The sequence below is a fragment of the Thunnus albacares genome, chromosome 3 (genome assembly GCF_914725855.1).
Source record: "Thunnus albacares chromosome 3, fThuAlb1.1, whole genome shotgun sequence".
Classification (NCBI taxonomy): Eukaryota; Metazoa; Chordata; class Actinopteri; order Scombriformes; family Scombridae; genus Thunnus; species Thunnus albacares.
This window is the reverse complement of record NC_058108.1, coordinates 38,756,221-38,780,323: the sequence shown is the minus strand read 5'-3', so window position 1 is coordinate 38,780,323 and position 24,103 is coordinate 38,756,221. Positions and strand designations below refer to the sequence as shown.

Genomic DNA, 24,103 nt, shown 5'->3' with positions numbered 1-24,103 from the left:
TCTCTCGGATCCAGGAATGTGTTCGGGTGAACACGGGCGAAGTCTCGTCTCGTCCGGCGAGGGGAGTCTTCGATGAGGGGAAAACACGTGCGTGGGGTACCCCCTTTAGTCACGGCTGTGTCATCAGGACGCTCCACTGTGCAGGAGCGTCTCCGCCAATGAGGCAGTATGTTGACTGTTCCCTGCTGAGGTGTGAAAATTGCAAATCATCCTTGGAAATGGAGTTTGCAATGGACTCCCATTGTCTGTAAGCAGCATTTTGGCGCTATTCCTTTGTCTCAGGGGAAACAAAGGAACAAGCACCTCGTGGTCAGGCCTCACAGGTTACATGTAGGCCCTCTCTGTGTGACCTCATGGTTTGAGGCCCAACATAAAGCAGCAGCAGATAAACTGGACGCTTAAACAACACTAATGTCAATTTATAAAACTTCTGCTTCACTGAAGAGTTTTTCTAGCTACTTACTTTGTTGTCTTTTGTCTGACAGATTATTATTTGATGCTGCACATGTCAGTTAATGTCATATATGATCCTCTGAACTCTGATTCATTCGTCTGTCTCATGAAAGCAGCTCCAGTCTGCCTGCTAGCTTCAGCACGGAGGGTTCGTTTGTTTTAACACCAGCGCAGCAGGAGTGGGTGGTGGTTTGTTGGTCCATGTTAACACTAACAGACGTCTCCATGTCTCATAAAAGGACACAATGTTCCAACAGAAAACAAAACAAGTGCTCCTAGAAGCTCCAACAGAAACTGTGGTAGGAAGCCAGTCTGAGCTAACAGCTGTAAAGTGATGGAAAGTTTGCTTACACACTGTTTCAGAATTTGAGAGGTGGGTAAACGGCGTTTACGTGCGTTTAGCCTCCACTACAGCCCTGCTTGTAAGACAAAGAGCTCTCGGATTAAAAACTGCTTTTTGATCTATACACACATTTTATTTTAGCCATTGTGAGCTTTAATAATGTTTGTATTTTAGATCGACACAAAAGGACATTTGGTGTTAATTTATATTTGAGGAGAGAAGAAATATGTTGGTGCAACGGGGCCCTCTAGTGGTCACAGGGGTCGTACACACATGAGTAGTCTGTGTGTAGCAAGAAAAGGCCTTAATTTGAACAAACAAATGAGGAGAAAATAACATTCAGCTTCTCACAGAGGAAGAAGGATTCATCATCTCTCTGTGTTTACAGACCTGCTGGTTCAGCCAATCATCTCTGTGTCTTCTACCATGGACGGGGTCTCCCAGGCCCAGCAGCAGGGGTTTCAGGTGCGTCGGGGCTCCAACTTCACCATCAGCTGCTCCGTCCAGCCTCAGTACCCAGGAGGCTCCTTCCAGCTCACCTTCACCTCCTCCAACACAGCAAACAACTACACCCAGCCAGCTGTCAATCACTCTGCTGACTTCCTGTTTCCTGCTGCAGACCCCGCCCACCAAGGAAGCTACAGCTGTGTTTATGGCGTTTATGTTTTTTCTCATAACTTCTCCTCTGAGAGCCGTCTGCTGTCTCTCACTGTCACAGGTAAGCTGAAGCAGAGTGTGAAGCTCAGTGGAACTGAGACGTCACACTGACTTTGTTTCCATGTTTGTAAAAATGATAAAAAGTCATCAGGCAGCAGGACCGACCCAGCGATCTACAGAGAGCTGAGGCAGAATCTGATGAAGGAACCGTAAACTGTTTCCTTCCCGGCTTCTTTAATGTTATTGAACCATAACAACTGTGTTGTAGTGAAAAGTAAAAGACAGCAAACGAGTCAGTGAAGCCAGATAAGCACTATAATGATAATAAACAGGACTTTACATGATGAGCTGAATGTCATCAGGAGAACTCAGAGCTTTACCAGGATCACATTTGATTTAACTGCATGTAAAGATGTTGATTGTTAACAATCAGTTGAATCATTTCAACCAGACAGGAGCTTTAAGGAGACAATCAGCAGACTTTCATTCATTCTTTCAAACCAGCTGTAAACACATGAGTTGTTTTTGTCCAACATCATCAGCATACAGAGGAGATCAGATGAACTTATAATCAACAAGCTGCTTCACACTTCAGTGATTTTAGGAGATTTAATGTCACTAAAGTTTCTGTTTGATGGGAGCTGTTGTTCTCATGATGTCATGTGATCTAATGTGATGACTGAATGTGTCTCGTCAGATCCAACAGTTCATATCATCACATTGGTCGTCCTGCCGGTGACTCTGCTGTTGGTCGTCGCTGTCGTCGTTTTCATCCTGAAGGTACTGAACACATGTTTGTTGTTTAGAGGACTGGTTGAAATGAAGCACTCAGCCTGTTTATATTGAACTGAAGAGAGGAGTGATGCAGTAACTTAGATCTGTGTTGTCATGTCTCTCCAGGCCAGCAGGGGGCAGAAGTCAGACCCACAGGAGAACATTGAGCTGGATTCTTATAACCTCGGTGTTTCCAGAGCTGAAGGAGAGCCGGCTGAAGAGGAAGGAGCCCAGGGAGCAGAGTAGGACCTCCAAGGAGCCACAAACCACTGAAGAAGAAAATCATCTTTGGGTTCATCTCTCCTCTCAGTCTCAGCCAGGTTTTTGCAGCCCAGTACGGCGAGGAATGACGTCCATACTGGTCGATTCCACAGCTTCTGATTTACATCCAGCACCAACGCTCAGTGCCACAACAGGAAGTAGCGAGACCTTTATTAAGACCAGTAGAAGAAGAGCAGAGAGGAGATCTGATTGGACCATTTGTAACATAATTATCTGTATATAGTTATATTTTATCATCATTAACTTCTCTCATGTGAACAGCTGTAACTGTTTTTACTTAAATATTTTGATGAATCCAGAGTTTTATGGTCTCATCTGGATAAATGTTGAGTCAACAAATCATTTAAAAATCCATCCAGATGTTTGATGAGTTTATATCTTTTTTCTTCACTGTCTTTTATATACTATAAACTACTTATTCAGCTGAAATGTGTTATTGCTTCTTTTAAGAATATTTGCTTTTTGAGTTAAAGTAACTGAGTAAAAGAAAAAGTTGAGTGAAATCAAATGTTTTATCTTTGTTTTGCTGTTTTTATGAAAAAAATCTGATGTTTGACAGAATTTAAAGCACATGTGTTTCTGCTGAATGTTCACTCATTTATTGTATGTGACAGTTTCATGCTAATAAATCAGTTTCTAATGTATCAATAACACTTTTACACTTTGTTTTATTTTGAATGTCAGACCCCCAAATATAATTAGCATTTCCATGATATTCTGGTCAGTTTAGTGCACCTCTCCCTCTCTACACTGAAAATCAAATTATACAATTATTGTTTGATTTGTGACAATAAAAGAAAAAGACAGAAACAAAGTGTTAAACTGCACTTATAAGGACACAATCAGATGTGTTGATGTCTAACTGTTGGTGCTGCAGTTTGACTTCCAGCTCAGCTGATACAACACATGACACCTGTGTGATGTCACTGATGCCAGGTGAGTCCATCATGAGAGAATCCAGAGCGAAACACACAGGAGACAAAGTGAACACATCAGATCACATCAGCTTTCTGCTCGGCTTCTCATTTACTGTCAGCGTGCAGCAGATAATGATTCACATCAGGGTTTCAAACCTCCACCAAACGCTCTGTTGAAAGCAGTTAGTTTGACTTTAAAGTGTGTTTAGTTGCAGCAGCAGACTGAAGGAAACATCTTAACCAGCAGAGTGTGAAGAGAAAACCAACCAAAACCTTCTCACACAGTGACGTTCTCTCCTTCTGCAGCCAACAACATCCAAAGCAACTTGAGACAGTTTGACTTTCTGTGTCCTCTTTGTTCATTTGTATTATTTTGTTAGAAGTGTCGGCCGGGTCTCTCTCCTCACATTTAACATTTGTCACTCAGGTTTTGTTTGTTTTGTGTTTTTTTAAATGTTTAAGTCAAACCTCAGAAAAAGATGCACATAAAGCAGAATGTACAGTCTTTGTACCTTCATCTCAATGGATTTCCTGTTCTGAAGCACAGGGTTTATATAGAATACAGAATGTAGAAATAGAATTTATTTAAAAAAGGCTTGAAATTCTTTCATTTTTTTATTTGCAAGTTTCATTTTTCTTGATAAGGTGTCTCCTGTAGGGTTAATATAAACCCTAATCCTTCAACATTACTAACAACAGCTACAATATTAACAGTTCAGTTATACGTCGGCTGTGTCTATAAATAAGCACAGACACAGTGGTCTGCCTACAGTATGCTTAGCAATCTCCCAACTATTTTATTAAACTTAACAGCCTCTCATGTAATTTGTCAAACTCTAAACTTTTCCAACTTCAACATGAATTGGCTGCAAAATGATCGCAAGTCCTCTGTTAATATATCAAATCCACTAATCTGTCAACAGCAGCCTCGTCCAAAAACTATAGACTTCAGATCATTTATCATCATTGATGAACCTGACAAAGAAGATTATGTCATTTTTAAACAGTACTTTGCCTTAAACATCATCACAATACCTGCTAGTTTTCCCTTTAGCGACATCCTCACTGACGACCTGCATGATGAGACGACAGATTACATTTTCATTTTTATTTTGACCCCATAAGAGCGTGTTGACATGTAAATATAAATGCAACAGACGGGGGGCGCTGTTTCACTTACTGCATTTGAATACTGTCCACCGTACAGCAGGTTACGTCTTTAAAGATGAAAGTTCAAATGCTGTTTTCATTTTCAAATTGAAGAAAAATGCATTTTAATTTTAATTTTGAGGTAAATATTGATGCATAAATGGAAAATCAGGTTACATTGTTTATATTGCATTTTAATTTTCAAATTTGAATAACATTTGAATATTGTCCACAGTACAGCAAGTACGACTTTGAAAAATTAAATGTCAAACAACTTTTCCATTTTCATTTTACAGTTTTATTTAATTTTAATATGTCCATCCAGTATGTCAACATAATGCAAATTGTATTATTGCATTTTCATTTTAATTTTTACTCAAATAACACATACATACAGTATTATAATGCTATTATGGAATTACATTTTCATTTTCAAGTTTACATGATCATGTCCCCCATAGGCTTCCATACAGCTCGCTCAGAAATATTAACATATAATCTCCAATATTATAGGAATGATGTTCCATCAGTGGATCAATCACATCATGAGAGATAGAGATCATTATTCATTGATCCTTCATGTCCAAAGCTTCATACTGATTGTTTAAATTTAAACTGAGATTAAACATTATGTGTATTAAAGATTAGAGGTCAGCAGCTGCTCTAACAAACTGACAGAGTCTCAGAGTTATAACAGAAGGACATGAAGAGGTTTGATTCTGAGTTTACAATTACAATTTACAATTTCACTTAGCAGACGCTTTTATTCAAAGCGACATACATCTGAGACTGATTCAACACCAACAGGGATCCAGTCAGGAGACAACAACACAAGTAAGTGACGTAAAGCTTAAGTTTGAGTCTGATAGGACGTAGATGCCAACAGGCGGCGCACAGAGGCAACACATAGAGTACATAGAAGCAGCTTTATTTATTTATTTTATTTTTGTCTTTTTGTTTTTTCTCTACCTTCAGTTCAACAGGTGCAGAAATGTTTTCTGGGTCTTTAGTCTTCTCTTCAAGACTGAGAGGGACTCTGCAGATCAAACAGAGTTTGGTAACTTGTTCCACCACCGAGGAACTACAGAGGAGAAGAGTCTAGCTAGTGACTTAGGGTCCTGTTGTGGTACCAGGCGCCTTTCATTGGCAGAGCGTAGTAAGCAGGAGGGAGTGTAGACCTGAATGAAGGAGTTCAGGTAGGCGGGAGCTGTTTTAGTTGCTGTTTTGTAAGCGAGTGTCAGGGTTTTGAATTTGATGCGGGCAGCAACTGGGAGCCAGTGGAGGGATATGAACAGCAGGGTGACATGCTGTTTTCGGCTGATTGAAGACCAGATGTGCTGCTGCGTTCTGGATCATCTGCAGAGGTTTGAACGTACATGCAGGGAGGCCTGCCAGTAAGGAGTTGCAGTAGTCAATGCGTGATATTACGAGAGTCTGTAGCAGGAGTTGTGCTGCCTGCTCAGACAGGTAGAGTCTGATCTTCCTGATGTTGTACAGGACAAACCAACACGACTGAGGAACTGAGGCCACGTGAACCTTAAAGGTTAGTTGGTCATCGATCATGACACCCAAGTTACAGGCAGACTTTGTGGGCATGAGTTGGGTTGATTCCAGCTGGATGCTGATGTTTTGTTGTATGGAGGGACTGGCTGGAATGGTAAGGCTCAAGGTCTTAGAGAAGTTGAGTTGAAGGTGACATGTTATCTTATCGTATCCTATTGTATAGTATCGTATATTATTGTTTTGTATTGTATCGTATTGTATCGTATCATACGTTATTGTATCGTATCACGTATCACTGTTGCTTGTAACCAGTGTTTTCTCTGTAAAACTGAAACTCTTTATGTGAATCTTAACCAACATATTTCCATTTCCTGTTATGTGACCGGCCTGCTGTGATTGGTTGTCTGTTGCAGGTGGTCCAGCCCATCAGTTTGCTTGTTGAAGTTACAGTGAGCTGTCTGGACTCACTCATTCATGTGGAATTGATCCCGTTTTTAATTGAGTGGTTGTTCAGTCACCTGTTGATGTCGTATGATTAGTGTGCAGGAGGTCTGGCTGCTTGCTTCTGACAGTTTCTTTAGTTTGTTTTTAAGCTGAGCCATATATTGAGTAATAAGCTTAAAGTAACTAGAATAACAAGTGTTATCTAGTGGTGTAACTGATCATAGTTGATCCTTGATCCATACGGATCGCCCCCCACGGTTCGGCAGGTATATGAACTGTGGATTAATTGCAAAATTTAATGTCTCATTTAAGACAAAGTAAACAAACTGCTGTAAGTACAAGTCATGGACAGACAGCATGTCGCTAACAGGAATTTTGAAGAGCAACGATCCAACCAGCATCTAACAAGTCCAAAGTGACATCTGTGGGTGTTTTTACACGCTGTTTGATGTGCTGCAGCTGAGCAGCTAATTAGCATCTAGCTGCTAACTGACGTTAGCGGTGAATGTTTATTTGGCGGCTCGTTCAACAAGCTGCAGGACGAGACGTGTGTTCATGTTTCTAAGTTATCATTAAGTTTTGATGATGTGGACAGAGGCTGTTTCATTCACTACTGTGTTTAAAAGAGGAAGGTATCATGCCTCATATTGCAATAACTGAGCATTGAATATTTCATATATTTTATTTTATTTTATTTAAGCATTGGACATCTTAAATGTTGTTTGTCTTGAATGTTTTCATTTAAGACCATGGGCAAAAGTTCATTGCTGTTTCGTGCTGTAAGTGTGTTACAGAATAAATGGAAAGTTTTTTTGTCTCCCCCCTTTTTTTTTTTGCTGATCCAAAAAATGATCCGATCCGTGACTCAAATCCGATACGATGCAAACTGTTAGTTTTGTGATCTGTTTCACCCCTAGTGTTAACATGTCAGCTTTATAGACTATATTTTGTATGTGATGCATATAGATGAGAGTGTGTAAGTCATGTATTTGATACGTGCATTAATACTTTCTGATGTGAACCTTCACTTTTAGATCTGTGAATGTTTTTAGTGTTCAGTCTTTCTAGTATTCAGCACTGATCTGTTCCTGTATCACATTATAAGCTTTGTGGTACTTTATATATTTCTGTACACTAAGAAAATACACAGGAAACACATGTAAATCATGTGATATGTTGTCTGTTTTTGATGAGAACATAAATCTGTTGTCACAATAGAACAATACTATAAATTTGAATTTCACTTTGTTGGTAAAATCACACATCTGAACCAGTCCACGGCTAAAATGAGCTCTTCTTTGTTTAGAAACAATATGTATATGCTAAATGTCTATAAAGAAGCAGCCTTTACACCACTCAGGGGTTTTTGTTTTTAAAAGCAAATTGTTTTATTGGCATATAAAATGCCCCCCCCCCCCCCCCTGATTTCATCAGGTGGGACAATGATATAGTTTGATGTCCTCCTGTCCTCCCCAATTTTCTGAGTCATCAGCCGCCACTGGTGTGGGGGTTGAATGCAGCTCATTTTTGTAGGATACAGCAGAAAGGCCTTTATACATACAGTAGATTATATACAAACTTTATATGAAGTTTGGTATTATTATCATTTATTTTACAATAATTATAGGTCTTATATGTATAATTCAGTAGTGGGGATGACCTATGAGGGGAAGGGAAAAATGGAGTGAGGGTGACAGTTTAGTGATAAAGTGCTGCAGAAAAATACCATCAAAACTAAAATGTGTAGCTCTGTACTGCAGTTTTTCCTTTATTAGGGCCCGAGCACCTAGTGGTTCACTCACACTCTCCATTCACATATATGAGTATCAGTTACTTATTGTCTCTACACACCTGACAGGTCACATGTCAATCACACTTTGACCAGGTCATGTGGGTTAAAAGTCTTTACTTTTCTAAAAATAGACTTGATGAAAATTAGGAAATTAATTTGTTTTACACACAAACTCATAAAGAGTTTTCAATTTACTAATTGAAATTCAAGTGAATGGACCCAAAACTTGCATCATTTTGATGCCACAGGTGTGAACGAGACAGACAGGTGTGAGCGAGACAGACATGTCTCACCCTGCAGAAAACTCTCCTCCTCACACCGTTGAGATTTGATGTTTCGCCATGACAGAGGAAGTTGCTATAACTTTATTGTAAATGCTCCAGTCTGCACCAAAGCATCAGTGATGCACGCTGGCTGAATAGCGCCCCCTACGAAATCTCAGCGAAGCAGCCCCAACAGCAGGTAAAATAGTGGACAAAGGAAGTGATGTTTATCTCCTTCTTGCACTGTCTGAAAACTTTACTGCAGTAAAGGATCTGGGTTCTTCTTCCACCTCTGATATAAACACATACATTACATTTGCATACTGGTCTAACGTAGTATACTGAGTTAAGCATTCATGTGTCTTCTGTTCCTAGCTGATCTGTTTAAAAACAGAACACTACAGTGTTCCTTCCTGCTATTAATGAGGTGTAGCATCTTTCTCATGCTACATTGTTCTATTTGTGTTTTATTGGACTTATTTCTATTTCATGCTAATTTATTACTTGTGTTTGATGTGCACATTTCTCTGTGTGGGAGAGTCTCAGCTACATTTGGTTTGGTTTAATGGAAATAAAGCTGAACCTTCAACAATTCAACATCTTCATCAGATCATTTGTAGCTGCATGTCAGAAAGCTGTTAAAATCTGTGACATTTGTGAACTTTACATGGTTTTCACACTGTTTTATAATTTAATTAATGCCATCTAATTTGTATTTGTGCTTGTTACAAATGTCCTGTACTTAATCATTATTCATTTGTATAAAAGAATTTAACAGCTCAGGGTTCATTATAAAAACACAGATTATAGTTTCTGCCCTCTGCTACAAACAAACTCAGAGTATTTTATATTCTGACAAATGTTCTCATAATAACAAGATGCTGCGTTATAAATATGACCTGGTGTTAGTTTGCACATGTGGTTAAATTACATCATGTAGACAGATAAATAGCTGCTAACTGATTGACTTGTGCACCTTCATTTACTCTTTATTCCACAATCAGAGAAAAGCCTTTTTTATTTTGATGCTCCACTCACTGGACAGGAAGTCGTATTCCTGTCAGCTTGATGAGACTTTTCTTCTCTTATCGCTCGCGCCTCCCTCCATTTCAAATGATGTGATGTCACAGCAGAGCAAGCCAATCGCAGGTGACCAACGAGTACGTAACAGCATTAAAACTGAATATTTTTTAATAAGCGATGTACTCAGAGAGCACGTCTATAACAACAACCCTAACCCTAACCCAAAGAGCCTTCCGGGGGAAGGACCGTCCATCTCCCTTTTCCCATTCAGTTGGGGGTGGGGTTCAGTTCCCCTATCCTAACCCACATATGGACATTAGAGGAGGACCTACAGGAAGCCATCATCACAAAAAGGAAACATTCCAATAGATTCCTCAGGAGGGTGAACTTCAAGAGTGATGTCCAAATTAGGAAATGTGCGTCATGTAGCAGGTGGATGTGACTCGCCTCATTGAGACCTGCTGATACACATAAGAGCAGAGTAGAGGAGAGAGACTGAGAAAGCGATGTAACCGACCCGTGCACTGGTATTTGACTTTTTTTTTCTTCCCGAAAACAAATAATTTTTAAAATATTTGTATGAAACAAATATTCGTAAAAAACCCACTATTTATGCTTTGCTGAATAATGTATTTGTATTCCAGCACCCCTAATTATCATTATTATTACATTGCTTTGTTGGTTGATGCACTTAAGGAGCCTAGGCCTCCACACATCAAGTACTTTCTTGCTGGAATGGAGACCTCCCAGGGACAAGTCAAGCCAGGAACCCGTCTTAATCAAGACCAGCAAGCCCCTTTGGGTCCATGTCCCAGCACATTCCCTCTTTTTCTCATATAATAAATATATATTTACTGTGTGTGTATAAAATAATTTCTGTGATTCTCTTGTGACAGTGGCACTAATGGGGTCTTAACCAACATGTCGCTGACCAGATTGAACCAGGGACCCAAAAGAATGCCCTGACTCTCCGAGGGGGAGAATCAGATTTATGATTATTTATTATGAATATTCATTATTATTATTATCTATATTTACTTGTTATTTTATGGACATAGACTGTGGTATCTTCAAGAGGCAGATAACAATCCTCCACACACAGTGTATGTTTCCTTTGAGGTTGTGGTTATCTTATTATCTAACTTTCCTAACCCTGTTGTTGTAAATCATTATGAACATTTATGAGTGCTTAGAAGTTATAACTTTAATTATACAGTTTTATAAATAGATTATAGTATTAGTTTATTATAGTGAGTGTTACCAAATTGTATTGCTTTGCATGTTTTAAGGCACTTATCTTGTAGCACTTTTACTACAACTTTTCAGGAGTTTAAGGTTTTATTAACCATATATATATATATATATATATATATATATATATATATATATATATATATATATATATATATATTCAGGTTTTTTTCCTTTTTACTGATATGGGGAGTGTCCAGAAATGTCTTAATACATTTAATAATATCTTATCAAATGATTCTATATTTATTTTTATTTTTATATTCTTTATTTATTTCAAATATTCTTTTATTTACTTTTACCTATTTTTACTTACCCAGTGGGGGGCATTCCTTTGTGTGGTGACCTGGATATCTGGGACCTGAGGGGCTTCCTCCAGGGGGGCTCCATGGTTCATAAATCCATGTACTGTCCCTTTCTAACCTGACCCTCATCAATGACCACGACCATCCTACTCTACAGTACCTAACCTTAACCCCCCACCGCCATACCTGAGTCCAACCTCACCTTCATTCTATAATCTATTCTACCCCTAATTATCATGGGACCAGTAGCTCATAGGTAATCCATGTGGAACTGTGAAAAAGCCAAGTAGGGTTGAATCTGGTCATAACGTGGAGGAGAGAATGTTTATGAGGTTATTTTATCATTAGATGAGTTTTTGTATTAATTTGACTTGTGCCTCTATCATTTCATATCATCAATACAATCCTTTGTTCTGTTGGTTATATAGACTCTGCTCTGCTGTTATCACATCATTGTCATTTACACAGGAACAAAGTGCACTTCATTCACTGTTATCAGAGGTCAAAGGTCAAAGGTCACTGCAGGCTGAAAGGGAAGAACAGATTCTGCTGAAACTGCAGCAGCAGGGAGACACACGAAGAGGAATCTCAATGCAAGAGGAAAAGGATTTTAAGAAGACAGAAAGACTCACAACTAACCCAACTGAAGAATTTTTAAAAGAACAAATGAAGAATGTTCAGCAGAAAAACGTTTAACAGAAGAACTGAAGAACATTCAACCGTAAAACTGAGTTTTCACAAACAAGACTGAATCTGATTGTTGTTGAAGTTTAACCAGCAGGAACAACTTGGACAAATTTCAGAGAACATCTGGACAACACTCAGAGAACGTCTGGACAACATTCAGAGAACATCTGGACAAATTTCAGAGAACATCTGGACAACATTCAGAGAACATCTGGACAACATTCAGAGAACATCTGGACAAATTTCAGAGAACATCTGGACAACATTCAGAGCTAGGGAAGGTAAGTTTGATTTCTTTGCTCTGATATATATGATGATATGTGTTGATATGTGACATGTTGGTGTTCTGCGGGACAAACAGTTTGAACTGATTGAATACTGTGAATACAGAAGAAACAGACATGTGACAGTTTCAGAGTCACTTCTCCATATGCAGTCACATTACACGTGTTTCTGCGGATGCTGCGTTCATGGACACTCCGAAGTCTGCACACAAACAGAAGCGGCAGGTTCCTGTTCTGCCTCTCAGATTTCAGAGTGTCCCTGAATGCCTAACAGGGGGCGGGGCTTGTCTTGTGGGGGTTGTTGCCATGGTAAAGACATTATATGTATGTACTGTACTGCAGCTTTTGGTGTCCTGGAAGGAAGCATCTTTCAAAATCCTTTTATTTTGAAATGTGTCTTGAGTCTGAAGTATTTTATTATGAAATGTTAATTTGTGGACTTGACAATTTCAGTTCCTTTTTTTTCAGAGTGACAGACAGGAAGTGAAATTCAACACATTTAACCACAAACAGTAAACTATGGTGCTGCGGAGACAGCGGCTTATGGAGCTCTGTGTCGTCTCTGTTTATTTACAGATTGTGAGCAACATTTTATCACATTTTTGAGGGGCTAAAGGTGATTGAAAACTCATGAAATTTTGCACCTTTGTTCAAACTACTACATCAAACCATCAGTTGTGCCCTCTACAAAATTTCAAAGTCAAAACCCTCCCTTTGAATTCAATGTAGATGAACAAAATTTGGTAGGCACATGTATCATGTCCAGACTTTTAAAAAATCCTCTTGGAGCCATACCCTAAGCCCAACAGGAAGTCAGTCAATTTTTCGACAGTTTTTGCCATTTGCAGGCATTTTACTTTAACAAACTCTTCCTAGAGAATTAACCAGATTGACTTCAAATTTTGTCGGTGTCATCTAAAGACCTGTGCAATGAAAAGTTTTCAAAACCTTGAGTTTTCATGGAACGCCCTTGGCAGGGCGTGCCAGTCAATTTGCATGTTTTGCCATGAAACAGAAGTTGTTGTAACTCCACTGGACTCCGTCCAATCTGTCTCAGATTTCTCATGTTTGATAAGAGTCCAGGCCTGAACATATCTACATGTCAATATTGAATCATAGTCATAGCGCCGCCTACTGACAACAGGAAGTCAGTCTAATATGACAAACATCATCCAATTTACATGAAATTTACATGGTGTGATCTACATAAGATATACAGCAACATGACATGTAATTAGTGGGTGTTCTCTAGCACCACATAGTGGACACAGGAAGTGATAGTTGTGTACAATACAATAATGTTCAATATTCATGAAAATGTATGTCCATGTCAGGTGCCCTCTGGTAAATGTACTGCTGTATCATGTTGCTATGCAATAACAGCACTTTGACTGCAGCGTGCCCCGACATGCACAAGGGTCCGAGGGCCCGATCATCACTGCTTGCAGCTTTAATTAAGAATAGAAATGTAAAAGGACATTAAACATTGTAGTATATGCTCATTATACCATGGCTATCAACCAATAAGATTGCGAGATTTTAACTACCTGTTCTATAATATTGTATATTGAACAGTTTTTAATGCAGTGACTCTGATGTTTATTGATCACGTCTCCAGCTTTAATGTTTGAAAAATTAAAGTGAAAGTAAAAATGCCGAACCTTTGCAAACCTCTGACTGATCAGACATGAACATTTGATTATTGATTCATACAACTGTGTGATTTATTTTAGCTCTGCTGCAACTCTCAGCTCCTAAAACACAGCTGAAGACTTTTCGTTTGCTGCTGCCTTTTATTAAACCATATTTGAGGGTTAATATTTTAGACTGCACTGTAACTTTTATTTCTTCTGTTTTATGTCTTATTCCTTTTTAGCCTTTTTTATTTCCAAATTCAACACTTTTTAATTATATTTAAATGTCTTTTTTTACTTGTGCTGCTTTTATATTCTGTCTTGATGCCTTTTATGCTCTATTTAAAGCAGCTTGAATTGCCTTGTTGTTGAAATGTGCTATACAAATAAACTTGCCTTGCCTTATTAATGGATGTATTGGTTGATTCATTTATGGATCAGTCAGGTTTGTTTCAGCAGCTCAGAAAGAAGATCAGCTTGTCTGTCTTTATCTGTCTGTGACATTCACTGAGCTGCTTTACATGTCTGCAGGCCATTAGGTGATCAATTCTTCAATCCATCAGTTCTTCGGTTGATCAGTTGATCAGTTCTTCACAGGAAAATGGCCGTCAGCTCACCGAGAGACAAGTGAGTCAAAAAAAATTTGTGTTCTAATGAAAAACAATCAGTACTGATCAGTTATTGATGAATCCTTTAGATACACTAATCAATACTGCTGGGTGTTACAGATGTTTTCTGGTGGTTTTAGTTTCCAGTTAAAGTCTGAATATTAAAAACACAATCTGTGATCCAATCCACTGCTGCCATTCTGCTGAATTCTTTGATCAATTGATATTTTCTAATTGAATTACAAAGATCAATACACTGTGAAGTTCAGTATTGACCCATTTTCATCAGTTTGTCTCACCAAACAAATCTAATCTATTATAGTTGCAGAAGGAACAGAGAAATTATCTGTGATTGGATGGACATGCACATGTATGTTATACAAGAGTCACATTTCCCAAAGACTCAAGAAACCAAGAGCCCCAAGCCAGATATGGTGTCCCCTTAACATGTCTTGCTTATACTAAGACCTAGAATATCGCGTTCTTAGGCATGAAACAGGATGGAGAAGGCCATTGGGGCCTCAACAATAACAAAAGAACATGTCTGTTCAAAGGCACACAGAGTTATTAAAATGAAAAGCCAATCCTTTCATTACTTTTACAATTATTATAATCATGTTTAACTCTTATGTATCTGCTCACACTGACACTTATTATTATTATCAGTATCACACTGTAATCGGCTTTTATTTTGAAATAACTTCCTGCAGGTATTGGGGCGTCTGGCTGATCCTCTTCATGCTTGGTTTGGGAACGCTGCTACCCTGGAACTTCTTCATGACTGCAACCATGGTGTGACATAATTTCCTATCTGTCCTCCATCTACATACAGTATTCTGCTCAGAGCATTTATTTTGACACAGAGAGAATTTAACCTCTTCCACTCCACTCTTGTTTTGGAGCAAAAACAAAAAATGACTTGCCCAAATTAGAATTACTGCAGCCCCTGAACCACAGTGACTTTCTGCATAAATAAGGTCTTGCCAGTAAGGAAACCTCCTAAAGTTCTTATTAAAGCATCAGAAACATTTGAGGTGATACAGAAACAGAGCAGAAGGTCTTTGAAATCAGTCCATGGTTATACAAATGACCCAAAGATTTATTCCTTTTTGTGGACACAGAAAAGTCAGCTGCTCATGGCTGGTTAGCTCTGACTACCAGCTCTACATCTATTCTTGCTACACTGAGTGGTGGTCAGTTGGTGTCCTGACCCCTACATCACACACTATGTAGCCACGAGGCCACATTCCCTTCAGTTGTTGTCCCACCCACTCTTCTCTTGAATAAATATGTTGGCATGGTTACTCTTTAACAAGCAGATTCATAAAGAAAAAGAAGCATATCTTTGTCTATTTTTGTGTTCATTTTCTCACTGTCTTTCTCTCCAGTACTTCACCAGCCGTCTGAAGGACTCCTCATTGGTCAGTACTTCAGCCAATGAGACAGAGGCAGCAGGTGAGCAGCGCAGCCTCCTGGAGGCCAAATTCAACAACGTGATGACGCTGTGTGCCATGCTGCCGCTGCTCATCTTCACCTGCCTCAACTCCTTCCTGCACTCACTGTAAGTCCTCCAACACTGCTGGAACCAACAAAGAGTAGTGTTCATATATCAGTTGTATATCAGAGGCTGAGCTGTATACAAGTGGGTAGCTCATGGATGTATTATAAGAGCTGGATAGGGCGCCACCACTCAGCATCACAGCCAGTTTGTTCCCAGTGGTCACTCACGGTATTGCAGTGAAAAATCCCCCTGCGACCCAAAAAGCATTTTCCCCTTAGACCACCATTGAGAAAAAGACAACTGTAAAACTGTTGACATGTCGAACTATAAACAAGGTCAATTATTACTCTTTCTATTATGACTTTTTGATTCACGGAGGTTTTATATTTGTAAAACTTTCCTGAAGCTGAGAAAAGTGAGTAAAAAAACCATGACATCAACATAATGTAAAGTCTATAGGTTGAGCAGGAACCTACAGACGGGGCCAGCTGGAGAAACACTATTGCGCATATTCAGTGGGCCGCACAACACCGAAGCAAACCTAGAAGCTAGAAAAAAAATTTGACATATATGCCAGCCAAACAATTCTCATTGGATTGAATGGGTGCCATTTTTGGTCTGGTAACCAGCTCTTATAATACATACATGGCTTCAGGTCTGAAAAGTGAAGCCAGTGTGGAAGTGCCTTAAACCTGCATTCTCTCTAATGGCCAGCAGGGGCAACTCAACTGGTTGCAAAAATAAATCAGACTGTATGGAAGTCTATGAGAAAATGACCCTACTTCTTACTTGATTTATTACCTCAGCAAACACTTTCCTAATGAGTTTATGGTCTCAATTGCTAGTTTTTTTCAACACAGCATGATGTTCATTTTGTATATTATGGTCCCATTTAGAATAAAATAGATGATGAAGCAGCGTATGCTTTAGGGGGTGGCTACCTTCTGATTGACAAGTTGATACTACTGGGACTTAACATAACCATGGTATAACCCCAGATTCACAGTATAGGTGTTGCTCTCGCTATTTCAGTGTGTTTTCAGTTCATAAAACTTAATTGTAACAATTTGCTTGCCTAAAACAGCATTTGTTGTGTTTTGTTTAGTGTTTGGTTGAAAGTCAAATGTTCAGTTTTTTTGGGTATATTTTGTTTTATTGGTTTTAGGCCTGTTTTTTGCTACCAAAAATTAGCATTAGCATTATCACAGTTAACCATAGATTGTAAATGCACCATGCTAACCAAGCTAGCAGGTTAGTTAGTTATATGGCAATATGGGTTAGGGTTAGGGTTAGAGTTAGAGACAACTGTTGGAGACTGTTTGAGACCACTTCGCTTCCCATTTCAATTTTAATTTTTACTACATTTTTAAGTGCTGTTTGGTTTTTGTGCCTAAACCTTACCAGACTTTAACTACAGTGTTGTCACACCATAAAACATGATTATTTTGTAGCATAACATGACATAGCAGCATATTATGGTCCTATTCACTTACTGGTATGTGCCATGGTCCTATTACAATGGGTTGATATGCACCTACTGGCATATCGAGTCTGCCTTGTCTGAAGCATTATAATGGTAGTGATAACAACTGATTTAATGGGTTGATAACATCTGAAACAGGTGTCAGAGGCTGAGCTGTATATCAGGGGTTTCACACACCTTTGAAAGAGCGTCTTTTTCCTAACAGGATTCCTCAGAGGCTGCGTGTGATGGGTGGTCTGCTGGTCATCATGGTCGTCTTCATGGTCACCGCCATTCTCGTCAAAGTTCCCCTGCAGCCGCTGCCCTTCTTTTCCATCACCATGGTGAAGATCGTCATCATCAACTGTGAGTTGCAAATCCAGATTTCAGTCTCACTAATCATCGTCATTTTCACATCTATAAAACATGGAGCATTACATGGTGGGATTGTTAGCAGACAGTAGTGGACTGTAGTTGTTTTGTTCTGTCGGTGGTTGTGAAGCTCTACAGTTGACACATTTACACACGCAGATAAAATGACAGAGCGTGAATATAGTTCACTATGTACAGACGGTGATTTCAGACAGCCTTGGCCAGTTTGTTTGTTTGTTTGTTTGTTGCAGCGTTCGGGGCTGTGCTGCAGGGCAGTCTCTTTGGGATGGCTGGCTTGCTGCCGGCTTCATACACGACTCCCATCATGAGTGGTCAGGGACTCGGTGGAACGTTTGCAGCCTTCGCCATGATCTGCGCCATCGCAAGTCCGATCATTAACAATAATAAATACTAATCTGTCTTTCATTAGAGATTTAATAATCTGTCCATCTGTGCTCTACTGTCACTTCAAAACCTCTGACCTTATTACTGCTGGGTGTCAAACTGATGATGTAAACATGTTTTCTACTGTTAGAGTCAAAAACTGAACATGAAAATTATTATTTCGTCCTCATTCCATCTTTTTGTCCTTTTCACCTCCAGGTGGTTCAGAGCTGCAGGATGCTGCATTTGGTTATTTCATCACAGCCTGTGCTGTTATTTTTCTGTCCATCCTCTCCTACATCATGCTTCCTAAACTGGTAACACTCACAGCTCTACACCTGACACACACACTTGTAACATACACATACACTTTACTGTAACACGTCTATAACAGACATGACACACAACTGACACACACCTGTAACACACACCTGACACACACACCTGTAATACACACTTGATACACACCTGGCATACATATGTAAAACATCTGTAACACACATTTAACACATCTTTAAGACACATGACACACAACTGACACACTCTTGTAACAAACACCTATAATACACCTGACACACACGTGTAAAACACCTGACACACACATGTAAAACACCTATAGCACACCTGACACACACATGTAAAAGACCTGACACACACACGTAAAACACCTGGCACACACATGTAAAACACCTGGCACACACATGTAAAACACCTGGCACACACGTGTAAAACACCTGACACACCTGACACACACATGTAAAACACCTGACACACACCTGACACACACATGTAAAACACCTGGCACACACATGTAAAACACCTGACACACACCTGACACACATGTAAAACACCTGACACACACATGTAAAACACCTGACACACACATGTAAAACACCTGACACACATGTAAAACACCTGACACACGTGTAAAACACCTGACACACACGTGTAAAACACCTGACACACACATGTAAAACACCTGACACACATGTAAAACACCTGACACACGTGTAAAACACCTGACACACACGTGTAAAACACCTGACACACACGTGTAAAACACCTGACACACACATGTAAAACACCTGACACACACGTGTAAAACACCTGACACACATGTAAAACACCTGACACACGTGTAAAACACCTGACACACGTGTAAAACACCTGACACACATGTAAAACACCTGACACACACCTGACACACATGTAAAACACCTGACACACGTGTAAAACACCTGACACACATGTAAAACACCTGACACACATGTAAAACACCTGACACACATGTAAAACACCTGACACACACCTGACACACATGTAAAACACCTGACACACACATGTAAAACACCTGACACACACATGTAAAACACCTGACACACACATGTAAAACACCTGACACACACATGTAAAACACCTGACACACACATGTAAAACACCTGACACACACGTGTAAAACACCTGACACACATGTAAAACACCTGACACACATGTAAAACACCTGACACACACATGTAAAACACCTGACACACACATGTAAAACACCTGACACACACATGTAAAACACCTGACACACACATGTAAAACACCTGACACACATGTAAAACACCTGACACACACATGTAAAACACCTGACACACACGTGTAAAACACCTGACACACACATGTAAAACACCTGACACACACATGTAAAACACCTGACACACACATGTAAAACACCTGACACACATGTAAAACACCTGACACACATGTAAAACACCTGACACACACATGTAAAACACCTGACACACACATGTAAAACACCTGACACACACATGTAAAACACCTGACACACACATGTAAAACACCTGACACACACACCTGTAATACACACTTGATACACACACCTGTAATACACACTTGATACACACCTGGCATACATATGTAAAACATCTGTAACACACCTTTAACACATCTTTAACACACGTGACACACAACTGACACACTCTTGTAACAAACACCTATAACACACCTGACAGACACATGTAAAACACCTGACACACACGTGTAAAACACCTGACACACGCGTGTAAAACACCTGACACACACATGTAAAACACCTGACACACACGTGTAAAACACCTGACACACACGTGTAAAACACCTGACACACACATGTAAAACACCTGACACACACACCTGTAATACACACTTGATACACACACCTGTAATACACACTTGATACACACCTGGCATACATATGTAAAACATCTGTAACACACCTTTAACACATCTTTAACACACGTGACACACAACTGACACACTCTTGTAACAAACACCTATAACACACCTGACAGACACATGTAAAACACCTGACACACACATGTAAAACACCTGACACAGACGTGTAAAACACCTGACACACACATGTAAAACACCTATAGCACACCTGACACACACATGTAAAAGACCTGGCACACACATGTAAAAGACCTGACACACCTGACACACACATGTAAAACACCTGGCACACACCTGACACACACGTAAAACACCTGACACACACATGTAAAACACCTGACACACACCTGACACACATGTAAAACACCTGACACACACGCGTAAAACACCTGTAGCACACCTGACACACACATGTAAAACACCTGACACACACATGTAAAACACCTGACACACATGTAAAACAACTGACACACACATGTAAAACACCTGACACACATGTAAAACACCTGACACACATGTAAAACACCTGACACACACGCGTAAAACACCTGTAGCACACCTGACACACACATGTAAAACACCTGACACACACATGTAAAACACCTGACACACATGTAAAACACCTGACACACATGTAAAACACCTGACACACATGTAAAACACCTGACACACATGTAAAACACCTGACACACACGCGTAAAACACCTGTAGCACACCTGACACACACATGTAAAACACCTGACACACACATGTAAAACACCTGACACACATGTAAAACACCTGACACACATGTAAAACACCTGACACACATGTAAAACACCTGACACACACATGTAAAACAACTGACACACATGTAAAACACCTGACACACATGTAAAACACCTGACACACATGTAAAACAACTGACACACATGTAAAACACCTGACACACATGTAAAACACCTGACACACATGTAAAACACCTGACACACACATGTAAAACACCTGACACACATGTAAAACACCTGACACACATGTAAAACAACTGACACACACATGTAAAACACCTGACACACATGTAAAACACCTGACACACATGTAAAACACCTGACACACATGTAAAACACCTGACACACATGTAAAACACCTGACACACACGCGTAAAACACCTGTAGCACACCTGACACACACATGTAAAACACCTGACACACACATGTAAAACACCTGACACACATGTAAAACACCTGACACACATGTAAAACACCTGACACACATGTAAAACACCTGACACACACATGTAAAACAACTGACACACATGTAAAACACCTGACACACATGTAAAACACCTGACACACATGTAAAACAACTGACACACATGTAAAACACCTGACACACATGTAAAACACCTGACACACACATGTAAAACACCTGACACACATGTAAAACACCTGACACACATGTAAAACACCTGACACACACATGTAAAACACCTGACACACATGTAAAACACCTGACACACATGTAAAACAACTGACACACACATGTAAAACACCTGACACACATGTAAAACACCTGACACACATGTAAAACACCTGACACACATGTAAAACACCTGACACACACGCGTAAAACACCTGTAGCACACCTGACACACACATGTAAAACACCTGACACACACATGTAAAACACCTGACACACATGTAAAACACCTGACACACATGTAAAACACCTGACACACACGCGTAAAACACCTGTAGCACACCTGACACACACATGTAAAACACCTGACACACACATGTAAAACACCTGACACACATGTAAAACACCTGACACACATGTAAAACACCTGACACACATGTAAAACACCTGACACACACATGTAAAACAACTGACACACATGTAAAACACCTGACACACATGTAAAACACCTGACACACATGTAAAACAACTGACACACATGTAAAACACCTGACACACATGTAAAACACCTGACACACATGTAAAACAACTGACACACATGTAAAACACCTGACACACATGTAAAACACCTGACACACACATGTAAAACACCTGACACACATGTAAAACACCTGACACACATGTAAAACACCTGACACACATGTAAAACACCTGACACACACATGTAAAACACCTGACACACACATGTAAAACACCTGACACACACATGTAAAACACCTGACACACATGTAAAACACCTGACACACATGTAAAACACCTGACACACACATGTAAAACACCTGACACACATGTAAAACACCTGACACACACATGTAAAACACCTGACACACACATGTAAAACACCTGACACACACATGTAAAACACCTGTTTATTTTACTCTGGTTATCATTCAATCAGATTTCGTTGGTTGAAATATTTGATATTTCATGTCTGTTTTTAGGAATTTTTCCAGTTTTACCAGGAGAGAAACAGTAAACAGAGATCAGACGAGAAGAACTCTTTAAATCTGAAGAACAAAGGTACAAAATAAACACATCCACACTCTGATCCACAACACAGACTACAGGAAAACCTAAGTTTAACTTTAGTTTAGTTCAATTTAGTTTAACTTTAGTTTAGTTTAGTTTAGTTTGGTTTAGTTTAGTTTAGTTTAGTTTAGTTTAGTTTAGTCTAGTTTAGTCTAGTTTAGTTTAGTTTAACTTTAGTTTAGTTCAGTTTAGTTTAGTTTAGTTTAGTTTAGTTCAGTTCAGTTCAGTTCAGTTCAGTTCAGTTCAGTTCAGTTCAGTTCAGTTCAGTTTAGTTCAGTTCAGTTCAGTCTAGTCTAGTCTAGTCTAGTCTAGTCTAGTCTAGTCTAGTCCAGTCCAGTCCAGTCCAGTCCAGTCCAGTCCAGTCCAGTTTAGTTTAGTTTAGTTTAGTTTAGTTTAGTTTAGTTTAGTTTAGTTTAGTTCAGTTCAGTTCAGTTCAGTTCAGTTCAGTTTAGTTTAGTCTAGTGTAGTGTAGTCTAGTCTAGTCTAGTTTAGTTTAGTCTAGTTTAGTTTAGTTTAGTTTAGTTTAGTTTAGTTTAGTTTAGTTTAGTTTAGTTTAGTTTAGTTCAGTTTAGTTTAACTTTAGTTTAGTTTAGTTCAGTTCAGTTTAGTTTAGTCTAGTCTAGTCTAGTTTAGTTTAATCTAGTTTAGTTTAGTTTAGTTTAGTTTAGTTTAGTTTAGTCTAGTCTAGTCTAGTCTAGTTTAGTTTAGTTTAGTTTAGTTTAGTTTAGTTTAGTTTAGTTTAGTTTAGTTTAGTTTAGTTTAGTTCAGTTCAGTTCAGTTCAGTCTAGTCTAGTCTAGTCTAGTCTAGTCTAGTCTAGTTTAGTTTAGTTTAGTTTAGTTTAGTTTAGCTTAGTTTAGTTTAGTTTAGTTTAGTTCAGGACTAGTGCAGTGCCCGTGATTGTTTGGCTTCCTACTTCAATGCATAAAAAAATGAATACAGTTGATGTGAGGTGTGAATGAGTATATACACCAACATGAAAGAAACTAACATTATATTATATACAAAAGTTTTAAATAATAAGTATTCCATTAATAAATACATGTTCTTTTATCATTTCAAGTAAAATAAGGGCTGCATTTAAAAATAAAATAATGTGCATCCTAAAATAGAGTGAATCGATCACACTGGGCTCTTATATCATTCATATTTTCTGTGCCTTCAGTTCAGATTTGAGTGGGTATGTTTGAAGATTTGTCTGTAGTGGTGCTTCACAATTACCACATGTGTAACTACAGTCATTGTGTATTGGGCTCTGAGTGCTTCCAAAACGCAGTTGGCCTACACTCAACAATGTACCTGAACGCCTC

At 39.1% G+C, this 24,103-nt stretch overlaps 1 protein-coding gene across 1 annotated transcript in view; it reads left to right on the top strand.

The window, feature by feature from the left end:
- Nucleotides 1-11,694: 11,694 nt before the first annotated feature.
- Nucleotides 11,695-24,103, top strand: part of LOC122976218 (equilibrative nucleoside transporter 1-like) — a 32,358-nt gene continuing 19,949 nt past the window's right edge. The window contains exons 1-8 of the mRNA XM_044344562.1: nucleotides 11,695-12,124; nucleotides 14,293-14,388; nucleotides 15,080-15,161; nucleotides 15,758-15,930; nucleotides 17,559-17,698; nucleotides 17,956-18,090; nucleotides 18,308-18,405; nucleotides 22,708-22,786. Coding sequence (XP_044200497.1) covers nucleotides 14,363-14,388; nucleotides 15,080-15,161; nucleotides 15,758-15,930; nucleotides 17,559-17,698; nucleotides 17,956-18,090; nucleotides 18,308-18,405; nucleotides 22,708-22,786 — 733 coding nt within the window. The 5' untranslated portion in view covers nucleotides 11,695-12,124; nucleotides 14,293-14,362. The remainder of the gene's footprint in view (nucleotides 12,125-14,292; nucleotides 14,389-15,079; nucleotides 15,162-15,757; nucleotides 15,931-17,558; nucleotides 17,699-17,955; nucleotides 18,091-18,307; nucleotides 18,406-22,707; nucleotides 22,787-24,103) is intronic.